The sequence below is a fragment of the Scyliorhinus torazame genome, chromosome 9 (genome assembly GCF_047496885.1).
Source record: "Scyliorhinus torazame isolate Kashiwa2021f chromosome 9, sScyTor2.1, whole genome shotgun sequence".
Taxonomy (NCBI): domain Eukaryota; kingdom Metazoa; phylum Chordata; class Chondrichthyes; order Carcharhiniformes; family Scyliorhinidae; genus Scyliorhinus; species Scyliorhinus torazame.
This window is the reverse complement of record NC_092715.1, coordinates 73,548,476-73,562,029: the sequence shown is the minus strand read 5'-3', so window position 1 is coordinate 73,562,029 and position 13,554 is coordinate 73,548,476. Positions and strand designations below refer to the sequence as shown.

The following is a 13,554-nucleotide window of genomic DNA, read 5'->3' as shown; positions in this document are numbered from 1 at the left end:
CTGTCCTTTCATTTGTTACACGCTCTGGCTTGTGTTATTAATGTTTCATGTTGTTTGGCATTTTTCTGCATTATGTATTATTAAATTTAGTTGATCGTATTGAGCTGTACAAAATCGTATTGCCCCATTTTATCAGAATTGCCTTACTTAAAGTGACCTTTGTCATTCATTATTTTACCTCTTCGCCTCTCTCTTCCCACAGTGTTTGATTATGGCGACCCATGTCATTCACCTTAAAGGCCTCTCATCATTTTGTTTAACTTTATGGCAATGCCCTGGCAGCCCTGGCAGGGTTCTATTCCTATCTGTCCCAAAACAACCTTTGTATCCACAGCAATAGTCGTTCATCTCTTCTCCGCACCTTCTGAGATGTTGAGTCCCCTGTTGTGTCCTCCACTTTATCAATCATCCACTGGTGACAAAACCCTTTGGCACAGGAGGGTCTGATGATGCTGAACTGTAGCTCTCTATTACTTTTCTCAAACACTCAATTGCCTCCAGGTGAAACGACTGCTTGTTTGACATTTAAGTCCTGGACGAGTCGCATCTTCCTCCAACTCATCATCAGGGAGGCCAAGTTCATCACCTTTAGCCTCTGCCAGAAACTGCAGTCAATTAGCACTAGTGCCCTCTCTTTGGCTAACCACACTTTCATTCATAATCATGGCATCCTGTTGGAGCTTGAGATGAGCTTTAAATGACACATCTTATCCATCATTAAAACAGAAAATGCTGGAAAAACCCGGCAGGTCTGGCAGCATCGATGGAGAAAGAAACCGAGTAGATGTTTCGAGTCCATATCACTCTTATTCAGAGCGCTTCACTCCACAGATACTGCCGGACCTGCTGGGTTTTTCAAACATTTTCCGATTTTATTTCAGTTTTCCAGCACCCACTGTATTTTGCTTTTATTATCCATCAGCAAATGGGATTATTTAAACCTCTACAACATTGCCCACCTCTGCCCTTACCTCAGTCCCTTTGCAGCTGAAACTCTTTTGTATGTCACTATAGACATCAGACATGAACTTCTGTAATCTTCTTCACCCAAAGTAACAACACACAGCGGCACAATGGTTAGCACTGCTGCCTCACAGTGCCAGGAACCCGGGGTCAATTCTGGCCTTGGGTCTGTGGGAATTTGCACATTCTCCCCTTGTCTGCGCGGATTTACTCATGGTGCTCCGGTTTCCTCCCACAATCCAAAGGTGTGCAGGTTAGGTGGATTCACCATGTTAAAAATGGACCCATAGGTTAAGTGGAGCTGCGGGGATACTGCGGGGAGTGTGTTGAGGATAGAGTGCTCGTTAGAGGGTCGGTGCAGACCCGATGGGCTGAATGGCCTTGTGCACTGTAGGGATTCTATGAATCCATGAGCCTGTCTAAAACTCTGCCTGTTCCTTATTTATGTATTCTTGTTGATCTATCCTTTCTTCACATCTCATCCCCAGTGCATTCAATTTGAAAATCCTTGTACTTCAAAAATCTGAATGGCCTAACCCCAGGGTATGTCTACAATCTCCTCCAGCCTTGTAACCTCTCCTGAACACGCCTTTGACACCTGGGGCGGGATTCTCTCAGCCCGGGGTCGGGCCGGAGAATCCCCATGACTGGCGTGAATCGCGCCACGCCGCCCCAATGCCAGCACACGATTCTACGCAGAGTGGAGAATTGGCGCCGGCGTGGTTGGTGCGGCACCGGTTGGAGCCCGCTCTACGCGGCCTGGGCGCCCGGGATGGGTCGAGCGGCCATCGTAAAAATGGCGAGTCCCTTCGGCGCTATCCACACCTCTCAGCTGGCGGAACCCGGCGTGGAAGGTTCAGGGGGCGGCCTGTGTGGAGGGGGGGGGAACGGGGAATCCGATCCCGGGGTCCTCCGATGTGGCCTGGTCCGCGATTAGGGCCCACCAGACGGTGGGCCGGCGTCTCTGGCTGGGGGCCTCGTTTCTTCCGCGTTGGCCCCTGTAGTCCTGCGGCATGTTGCGTCAGGGCCGGCACGTTGAAGGAAGCCACTGCGCATGTGCCGTTGGCGCTGGTGCCACTGTGTATGCGCGGATCCCGCAGCACCCAGTTCGCGCCGGGATCGGCAGCTGGAGCGGCGTGAACCGCCCCAGTGCCGTGCTGGCCCCCTGTAGGGGCCACAAATTGTCGTTGGGTCGGCCCGTTCACACCGTCGTAAAACGCGACGGCGTTTATGATGGCGTGGACACTCTGCATCGGGATTAGAGAATCCCGCCCCTGATTTCTGTGCATCATTTCTCCCCTTTGGTGGCAGAGTCTCAATCCTGAAATGTTAAAAGTTGATTCCTAAAGCAAATCCCCTTGTTTTCTTCTTCCACTTTCTATTATTCCCGCTGGGTATCTGCTAAGATGTAGGTAGGTTGCTTCTTCCTCAGCTCTAACACACGAGATGCCTATGGTGCGTGGATTTTGGAGCCCTCGATGATCCTGCCAAAGACTGCCACACCTGCAGGGCAGGTTCAGTCATCGGGGCAGGAGGACCCTGCGGGGTGGTGTTTTCACGATAAAGGGGCCTGTGTTGTAGTGCGGTGAGATGATTTCACATTCGTGGGGGGTGCCTGGTACTGAAGGTTTTCGGCTAGGAAAGTGTGGGTCTTGGTCCTTTTAACAGTGATGTCCCGTCCCTGCAAAAGAAGGGTCCATCTGGCTGCACTGATCTGGCTTACTGTATCGTCCTTAAGTCGTCTGTCTAGTAAAAGTTGGGTGGGGGTGTGTTCCGTGAGGATTGTGATGGGGTTTAGTCTGGTGATATATGAAAAGTATTGAACTGCCCATAAAACTGCGAGCAGGTGCCTTTCACAGGCCGAAAATCCCTGCTCCACAGGATCTAAAACTCTGGAGGCGTAAGCCACGGGACTTAACTGTCCGTGACATTCCTGGAGGAGCACGGCCAAAAGGGTACGATTCCATAGAATTTACAGTGCAGAAGGAGGCCCATCGAGTCTGCACCGGCTCTTGGAAAGAGCACGCTACCCAAGGTCAACACCTCCACCCTATCCCCATAACCCAGTAACCCCACTAAGGGCAATTTTGGACACCAAGGGCAATTTATCATGACCAACCCAACTAACCCGCACATCTTTGGACTGTGGGAGGAAACCGGAGCACCCGGAGGAAACCCACGCACACACGGGGAGGATGTGCAGACTCCGCAGAGACAGTGAGCCAAGCCGGGGATCAAACCTGGAACCCTGGAGCTGTGAAGCAATTGTGCTATCCACAATGCTACCGTGCTAGCTATCTCTATAGCATAGGGGGAAAGCGGGTCTGGAACCTGTAGTGCGGGGGCTGCAATGAGTGCGCGCTTTAAAGCATCTACAGCATCCGTGTGCCGTGGAAGCCATTTCCAAGGGGCTCCTTTCTTTACGAGTACCAAGAGGGGTGCTGCTTTGGTGGCGAAACCGTCAATGTGGTTTCGGCAGTAGCCAACCAGTCCTAAAAATGACCGGAGGGCGGAAACATTCTGGGGAAGGGGCAATTTGACAACCGAGTCAATTCTTTTATATCCGATCTCGCGTTTATCATGCGTGATAATCATTCCCAAATATGCCACTTTGTTTTCCAAAATTTGGGCCTTCTTGGGGTTCACTTTACATCCAATTCGCTGTAGGAGTTCGGACAGAAGCACGATGTGCTCTGCCTTGGTGTCTGTCTGCAGTAATAGGTCGTCTACATACTGGACCAGACATTCGGGGCGAGAAAATTTTGATAAACCATTGGCCAGCTGTCGGTGAAAAATGGAGGGGGAGTTGTGGAATCCTTGTGGAAGGCATGTCCACGTGTATTGCTGACCTTTAAAAGTGAAGGTAAATTTGTACTGGCACGCTTTTGCCAATGGAATGGACCAGAATCCGTTACTGATGTCCAAAACTGTAAAATGTCGTGAGTTGAGTCCCTGTTTGAGCATGGTCTCGGGACTTGTGGCTACCGTGGGGGCTGCTGCGGGGGTGACTTTGTTGAGTTCCCGGTAATCGACGGTCAGTCGCCATGATCCTTTGGGCATTCTCACTGGCCAAATCGGGGCATTATTAGTAGTGGCTACTGATCTAAGTATGCCTTGTTCTAATAAACTATCAATAACTTTTGAGATTTCTCCCTCTGCCTTTTGGGGAAACCTATATTGCTTCTGGGGTCTAGGGTCAGGTCCTGTTATTTGAACCGAACATGCCGCAGTCATGTTTATGACTTGCAAATGCAGTCCTGTTTTTCTGGAGAACTGTCCTAACCTGTTTGTCTGCGCTAATCGTGGTCGGGTCAAACCAAAAATCGCCGACTGCGCTAATCTTATTAGCATACTCACCTACTGTGAGCGTTGCGGGGGCTCTTGCTGACTTTGTCATTTTCCAGACACATGGATTTACTGGGTCAAATGACAGGTTGTGGAAGTTCATGAAATCGATGCCCAAAATGTGTTCTGCTGTGTGGGGCAGATCGACCAAAAGTAATGTTGCCAATTTGAATGGGTACAGGGGCTGTGATGTGTCCCTGTTGTGAGTGGCCTGTGAAGCCGCTGAGGGTGATTGTGGCTGTAGTGGGCCACGTGTCTTTTTGGAACATGGTGGAGGAATTAATTGTGGCGCGGGACCCTCCTGTGTCCCAGAGAAATTCGATGGGCTGTCCCCATATTTTCGCTGCAACAACTGGTCGGCCGGACCTATCCCAAAGGGTGTCGCAGACCCAGTTGGGGGAGCCCGAACACCTTCAGTCAGTTCCGTTCATGTCTGTCTGGTCTGAATGGGTGCTTACACTATGTATGGGCTTTGTCCTGTTTCTATTCAGAGTGCCTGTCTGCAGGCTCTCTCTGGCTTTCCTGGGGCATTGCACTCTTGTGCAAAGTGACCTAATTGTCCACAGTTGTAACACTCCTGTGGTTTCTGTGGGGGGGCTGTTCATGCCTTCGTTCACCCATGCGGGGTTCTGGTGCGCTTTAACTGCTTGAATATCTGCCTCTGCCTGCTGTTCTTCGGGTTTTCTAATCGCGGGTTTGTTGTGGACAGATTGCTCCCAGGAGCGGTATAATCTTTTTAAAACTCTCTTTTCGTTGTGCGTTTCTTCCGAGGGGTCATAATTAGTACAAGCTTTTTGTCCTGCCTCTGTGGCATGGGAGATAAGGGTGCGGGTCCATTTGGCCATGTTGTCTGGGGACAAATGGGCGCGGTCTAAGTATCCGAAAACGGCTGTAAAATGGATCCACAGGCGTCCAGCAAACGCTGTGGGGTGTTCTGTTTTCTTCTGCCTGCACTTATTCATGCCTTCTACTGGGTCACCTCTGTTATAACCGATCGCGTCACCGTGTGCATCTCTGCAAGGGTGCCTCCTCCTACATTCTGTGGGTCGGGAAGGGCTGCTACAACAGAAGGGCCTAAGCTTAAAACTGTGAGCTTCACTTGCTCACGCTCATCCAGGCCGTACATGGTCACCTGCTGCTTCACTATAGCAAAGAAGTGGTGGGGGTCTGAGGTGGGGAGGAACGGTGTGATCTTTTCACACGCGTCCCGTAATTGGGTCACGGTTAAGGCGGTGGTGTAAAGGAATTCCGCGTCTCCGTCCGATGTGACTGTGCTGTGGGTAGTTACTGGATTCATGGGTGCCTGATCTATCTGCTCTGTGGGGGGTTGGGGTGCTTTTCTCCTTTGGGGCTTTCCTTGCGCACATGTTCCCTGTACATATCTATGCGCGGTTTTGTTTAGTTCTTGCCAATCAGGGCCGTCGTCTTCTTCTAATTGGGATCCAAAGGTGCTTTGAAACCCATTTTGCACTGAAAGCAAAGACTGCAGTTCCGCAATCTGCTTCCGGCATTTTGCATGATCCACCGAGCTTTGTCTGTGCTCCGTGGTGGCAGCATGGAGTGCTCTTAACGCTGCTTTTAGATCGCTGCACTGCCTTTGCAATGCCTCTACCTGTTTCTCTGTCTCTTTTACCAGGACTGCACGTTGCGTGTCCTGATAGGCCTTATCGTATTGGGTTTGGAAGCTGCTCCGATGTGCTAGACAAGACTGGTGTGCCCTCTTGGCATCATCCACCTCTCGGTCCTTTGCTGCCAACTTCCTTCTCAATTCTACATTCTCTCTCTCGATCTCACTAACATCGACCTTGCTCATTCAATGTCTCTCTTCTATCTCTTTGTGGAGCGTCCGAACGACCTCCTCTGTGTCTCGCAATTGTGCCAGACAGGACACTATCGGCTTGCGGGCAAGGAAACCTCCTACTGATTACTACCTATCACTCTCCCTCAACTGATGAATCAGCACTCCTCCATATTGAATACCACCTGGAAAAATCACTGAGGATAGCAAGGGCAGAATATTTACTCTGGGTGGAGGACTCATCATCCATCACCAAGAGCAGCACTAGTACTGACCAAGCTGACCAGGTTCGGAAATTCATAGCTGCCAGATTATATTGCTTTGTCTTATCTGCCAAAGCAATCTCATGTCCTCTTTTTGCCCCCCTGAGTTCTCTCTTAACTCTACTCCGATAACCTCTGTACTCTTTAAGGAATCCACTTGATCCCAGCTGCCTATGCCTTTCAGGTGCATCCTTCTTCTTTTTGACCAGGGCCTCAATATCCCACGTCATCCACGATTCCCAACTTCTACCTGCCTTGCCCTTCACTCTAAGGAATGTGCTTACCCTGAACCCTGGTTAACACACTTTTGAACTTACGAGCCGTCCTTTTGCCGGCCAACAGATTCCCCCAATCAACTTTTGGAAGTTTCTGTCTAATACCATCAAAATTGGCCTTGCCCCAAATTAGAATTTTAACCTTTGGGTCAGACCTATCACTCTCCATAGCTATCTTAAAACTAATGGAATTATGGTCACTGTTCTCAAAGTGATCCCTCACTAACACTTCTGCCCTTCCTTATTTTCCAACAGGAGGTCAAGTTTTTCCTCCTCTCTAGTCGGGCCATCCACATACTGAATGAGAATTCTTTCCGAATGCACTCAACAAATTTCTCTCTATCCAAACCCCTAATGCTGTGGCTGTTCCAGTCAATATTTGTAAAGTTAAAGTCCCCAACTATTACCACCCTATTTTTCCGGCAGCTATCTGTAATCCCCTTACATATTTGCTCCTCAATTTCCCGCTGACTATTTGGGGGCCAGTAGTACAATCTTATCAAAGCGATCTCTCCCTTCTTATTTTTAGTTCTACCGATATAGACTCAGTGGCCGAACCCTTGGATATATCCCCTCCCAGTATTGCCGTTATATTCTCCCTAATCAGAAATGTAACTCCCCCTCCTCTCTTACCTCCTGTTCTATCTTTCCGATAGCATCTGTACCCCGGAACATTGAGCTGCTAGTCCTGCCCCTCCCCATCCAACACAAGGTTAGAATTGAACCTGGGTCCCTGAAGTTTTGTGTTAACCACTATGCCACTGTGTCATCCACTAATGAGGTCATTAAATATTTTTTGGCACTGAAGACAAGTTGCGGGCTTCATACTCTTGCTCACTGCCTCTGCTGTCTCCAGCCATGCCTGCTTCATTTGGTAGACAGGCTCACCTTCTCCACCCATTGTCAGAGAAGAAGATTTCTATTCTTCTTCTGACTCCATCATTTTTTCTATTCTTTCATGGGATATGGAGTAATTGGCAAGCATTTGTTAGCCATTCCTGATGGCTTGCTAGGCTACTTCAGAGGGCTGTTAAGAGTTGACCACAGCGGTAGGTCTGGAGGCATATGTGGACTAGACCAGATAAGGATGAGAGATTTCTGCCCGTAAAGAACATTCATGAACCAGATGAACATTTACAGCAATCAATCGCTTGAAAAGGTATGTTTCCTTTCTGCAGAAATAATATTCATTGAACATGAAACGGCTCAAAAAGAAATAGAAACGGAATTACCACACATTCTTGAATTGGTAGGATGTTTTTCTGAAGCAAGTGTTTGGCAGAGTGCATGAAAATGCTTTTTATTTTATGTTGACAAAAATATATTTTGAGGTTGTTTGGGGAGAAGCCCACTAATACTTGGTTGTGTGGACTAATGCTCTGTCTAGTTTAGTCACACTGACATTGTTTGTCTGCAGGTTTTGGTTCTCTTGGGCTGATGACATCAGTACTGATTTGCCCAGATGGGAAAACAATCGAAGCTGAGGCGGCCCATGGAACCGTAACTCGCCATTTCAGAGAACATCAGAAGGTCGGTATCCCAAGGAAATAATACAGTATGGAATGTCTTATCTATTTGCCTTCCCTGACAGTTGAAATATAGAAACATAGAATTCCTATAGTTCAGAAGGATGCCATTCAGCCCATTGAAATTGCATCGACCCTCTGAAAGAGCATCCTTTCTAGACCCACTCCCCCACCCTATCCCCCTAACCCCACCTAACCTGCACATCCCTTGGCACTAACGGGCAATTTTATCATGGCCAATCCACCTAACCTGCACATCTTTGGACAATGGGAGCAAACTGGAGCACCTGTGGGAAACCCACGCAGACACGGGGACAAAGTGCAAACTGCACAGAGTCACCCAAGGCCGCAATTGAACCCAAGTCCTTGGCGTTGTGATATGTCCCCATCTTAAAGGTAACAATTTTGTGAGTGGCCTGTTTGTTCCCGGTGTAGCCTAGTGGAAGCCTCGATATACTCTTACGGGTCATTCCTGTTAATTCCCTTATTTCCCATTTCTTTTGTCGTTATGATTTTGCTCCATGGATGCTTAATGGACATGTATCCTGCCTGAGTGGGATAATTTACAGAGAAAGCAGGCATACAACCAACTTCCAGGGTGCTGCTGGTAACTACCCCCTCCAAAAGGTGGCCATTTCCTGAAAGTGACAGCATTTCATCAGTAGATATGTGTGAGGTTGGTTGTTAAGATGCGCAGGACTGAACCCCCATCTCTACCATTCTGCAGCTGTACCATTGTTCTGCTCCACTTGTGTTACAGTCTTCTATACAAAGTATATGTGTGAAGGACAGTCCTGTACACAGCACCTGCAACTCCATCATGTGCTTATTATTCTCCAGGATTCTATTTAAACACAAGCTGGCACTTTATTACCACTTTAAACATAGTCCTAGGTCTCCAGGCGTTTCACAGGAATGTTACCAAACAAAATTAGAACACAGACACAAATTCCAATGGAAATAAAATGGAAACTTATCAGCTTGTAATTTTATTCTGCTTCCAGTGGGGGCGCACCACCATTGGCAGGCAGGTAGAATTACAGCAGGACAAGTTTACATATGCAGTATCCATTATAAAAGTGGATATAGGCATTTATCGTGGAATGTATAAAAATAAAGCTAGAATGTATGACTGTAAAATGTTAAATTATATCTGTTGTCCCTATTCAATCTCCCCTGCCTTCCAGTCCTGCTTTAGTTTGGTCTGAGCCTTTGTGCGATGTGACCTGTAATTGACAAGTATGTATGTCAGTGCTTTCCAAATGTTTACCCTCTGTGACCCTAACTTGAGGTTTGAAAATTGCCCTGAGAGCCAGGTTGCGGTGTGTTGGGGATAGTGTTGTTTTTGTGAGAGTGAAGAGGGGATTTATGACAGTCAAATGTTTAAACTGCAGTGTTTTTCTTGAAAAACCTACCATCATACAGGCTTTTAAAAAATTAAAAAATGGGGATTTAAAGGGGCCCTTTGCTGTTAGCATTCAGTCCCGGCAGTTTTGCTGTTTACGAGCTCTCGACCCCAAATTATCAAATTGCGACCCCATTGGGGGTTGTAACCCATAGTTTGGGAAGCTCTGATATATGTGTGAATTGTGCACAAACATTTGGTCAATCACAGTTTAGTTATAAATTACCATCCCTGACTTCGCTCAGCACTCCATACTGTGACTTTAAATCGTTGTGGGTTTTTTGTCTTGTTCTAAAACCAGGGCAAAGCCACTAGCACAAACCCAATCGCCAGTATCTTTGCCTGGACCCGAGGGCTAGCGCACAGGGCAAAACTCGATGGCAGTCAGCAACTTAAACAGTGAGTCTTTTCTGATTTTCAAAGCAATGTGTTGAGTAGGCCCAAAAGCTTAAAGAATGACCATGCCTGCACAGAATATTACACTAACTGGACCCTGAATGTTTCACCTAGAGAGCTATCTTGGTTCAATTCTGCTCCAATATTCAACACTGAGGGGAGCTTTCATTCAGCGTCAAATTTCAGAAATGTGGATTTTATGCTTACGGTAGTTCCAAGTGCTCGTTCCAGTTTTTTAAATTAATGAAAGTAGAACCTCTCGGGTAGGAACTTTATCATTTGGGGCTATGGTTCTGGTTTCTGATCTCTTCAGTGACCCATTCTGGAAAGTGCTTGTGTATGGACATCATGTGACTCAACTGTGATGTATCCCCAGATTTGTTAAACTTCCTGCCTAGGTTCACAGCTGTTTCAGGTGCCCTGTGCAGGTTGAGCTGCTTTCCCTTCAGATATCAATACCGTCACGGTTTCATCTATTTAAAAAATCCTGCATATACGATAACAATGTTTCTTTGTCCAAACTCAATCCTTCCTTATTTACACCATTAAGCGCCTCCCTTCATCATTTACAGGGATTTTGTGTTGCATTCAACTGCTAAGAGGTCACTTCAAATCCAGTGACAAGTTCTGTCCAAGATAGCCAGGCTTCAGTACATTTTCCCGAGTCCACCGCAGAGATTGGATTTCCTATCGGAGAGCTATGGCCACAAATCCAATTGTTCCCACTCTTGTGACTTGGCGTGTTGAAGAATTATGTTGTTATTACATTGTGATACAATTTTCTGTTGTTAATGCTTCTCCAAGGTTTGCTGATATCCTGGAGCTGGTGTGTGTAGAAACCGTGGAGAGCGGCATCATGACAAAGGATCTGGCAGCCTGCATTCATGGGCTACAGAAGTAAGTTAGAATTGTTTTAATAACGTAGAAATGCAATCAATCCTAACTTCACAAATCAGTTTAAAAATCCACGGTCTAAACTAACAGCAGAGAAATCAAAAGAAAGATTTGAAACTTGATGAGGGATTGTTTAGAACAAGAATGAAGGAAGACTTATGAGAGGTTTATTAGGGCTCATGGGATCAATTATTCCTAATCAGGCAATGACCATGACTATTCTTTGATGTAGATTCCAGAAGGCATTTGATAATGCTCCTTGTAAAAGACAGTTAACTGGGATTGAAGCTTATTGAATTGAAGGAAAATTATTGGGCAGGTACTTCAATCAGCAGGATGCGACTGATGGTGTCCTACAAGAATAATAATAATCTTTATTGTCACAAGTAGGCTTACATTAGCACTGCAATGAAGTTACTGTGAAAAGCCCCTAGCCGCCACACTACAGCGCCTGTTCGGGTACACAGAGGGAGAATTCAGAAAGTCCAAATGACCTAACAGCAGATCTTATGGACCTGTAAGAGGAAAATGGAGCACCCGGAGGAAACCACGCAGACACGGGGAGAACATGCAGACTCTGCGCAGACAGTGATCCAAGCCGGGAACCGAACCTGGGTCTCTGGCGCTGTGAAGCAACTGTGCTAACCACACTGCTTACTTGCCGCCCAAAGACCTGTGTTGGGGCCGTAATAATTCACTATATTCAGAAACATTTAGATTGGGGAATAGAATGTCCTATATCTAAATTTGTTGTTGACACACAGATTTGCAGATTCAGCGGTACAGGTTTTCCCCATCCCATGTACATAGTACATAGAACATACAGTGCAGAAGGAGGCCATTTGGCCCATCGAGTCTGCACCGACCCACTTAAGCCCTCACTTCCACCCTATCCCCGTAACCCAATAACCCCTCCTAACCTTTTTGGACACCGACCCACTTAAGCCCTCACTTCCATCCAATCCCCGTAATCCAATAACCCCTCCTAACCTTTTTGGTCACTAAGGGCAATTTATCATGACCAATCCACCTAACCTGCACGTCTTTGGACTGTGGGAGAAATCCGGAGCACCCGGAGGAAACTGGGAGAACGTGCAGACTCAGCACAGACAGTGACCCAGCGGGAAATCGAACCTGGGACCCTGGCGCCGTGAAGCCACAGTGCTGCCCGCTCAGTTTTGGTGCTATACGTGCACCTGTTCTTCGTGTCAGGAACTGATGACAAATCTCTAGCAAGGAGTGAATGGGACCTGACAGTAATGGCAGCAACATTGTTCTCAACTCTGGGGCCAATGAATGCAACAAAATAATTTTATAAAAATGAGTAGATTGTGTGGTGGCTTGGGATATACATGGGAGGCTTCCAGTAGTTAACAAGGGGTTTATTGGTCCAAGGCAAAGGCAGATAGGTAACAGGCACAGAACACAAAATAACAGATCTAACCACTTCGGTTCTGGAGTCTACACTGCCCGGGGTCTTGCTCCCACGGCCCTGCGCAAACTCCCTATTGGCCAGGGTTTGCACGTTCCCATGAGATTGGTCCCGAGCTGGTCATGTGGTCTGTCAAGCCCATCCCCTAAAAGGGGCCACGCTACCGCGCTAGGCAATTCCACCTAAAAGTAAAATTTAAGATTATAAGTAATGATGTTTTACAAAATATAGATCCAACAACAATTAATATAATGTCATTTTGGGCACTGCAGCACAATATTGGAATTCGAAAGAGTTCAGAAAAAGGAAAGAGCTATGAGAAAAGGAAAGAGTCTTAAGTTTTATAGATGAGAAAGAGAATAAAATAGGGGAATATATCAAAATAGCTTCATTATAAAATTGTATATCAATGTGGAAACATAGATTACTATTTCAAAGTACACCAACCTTCAGGGTTGGGAACCCAAAGGAGATTTTTGAAATGTACTTTTAAATATGCTATTGAGAAAAATGTCCTTTGATCGATAAATGTTTGCGGTACTCTTCTAAGTACAGTAAAGCATTAGGGTTGTTTCAAATACAATTTAATGTCATACTGGAAGATTCAATATTCCAAAGAGTTCATTGTAATTGATTTGAATGACCTCTTCCCATTTTCGTTTTGTGCGTACCATTGTTACAAAGTGCATGAGGACATTGATTAAGTTGCATGTTGTGCCACATATTGACCTTCCTTTGATGGGATAAATATGTTACATAAGTGGAGAGTATTGTGAGTGAAGCTCCAAAATTGAAGGTTGGTGGACTATGTTACACTACTGTATTATTAGATGCTGGGCAGTGTGGCCAAACTCCAGATGCAAATTGCTGAGACCACTTACAGAAGTAACTGGCACTACTGTACTCAAGGATGTATTGATGTCCAAATCTGTAACCTTTATTTCTTTGATAATTTCCCCATATTTTCTGCTGTTTACTCGCTTGAGGAAATATCTATATAATTAAATGTTTTGCATACAGTGCAAATCTATAGTCCTTGTACCTTTCAACGGCATCACACCCGGTAGTGTGGCTTCCTACGCACTGCACTGTAAAACATCATGTATCGGTGGGGCAAGAATTAGGTAATAGTCCCAATAAATAATCAATTAAATATCAAATGCTAAATGTAAGCAAATGAGAAGTAGCAAATAGTAGCAATGATGAATGAATAACTAACCAGGCAATGTTAGCTACAAAGAGAGTTAGTTACAAAAT

The 13,554-nt window shown here is 46.3% G+C and overlaps 1 protein-coding gene across 2 annotated transcripts in view; it reads left to right on the top strand.

Annotated features, from left to right (window-relative positions):
* LOC140429309 (isocitrate dehydrogenase [NADP], mitochondrial-like) overlaps window positions 1-13,554 on the top strand; it is a 111,298-nt gene that overhangs the window by 96,837 nt on the left and 907 nt on the right. For both annotated transcript variants that reach the window (XM_072516140.1, XM_072516141.1), the window contains exons 8-10: window positions 8,062-8,174; window positions 9,877-9,974; window positions 10,776-10,868. In XM_072516140.1, the coding sequence (XP_072372241.1) occupies window positions 8,062-8,174; window positions 9,877-9,974; window positions 10,776-10,868 (304 nt within the window). The remainder of the gene's footprint in view (window positions 1-8,061; window positions 8,175-9,876; window positions 9,975-10,775; window positions 10,869-13,554) is intronic.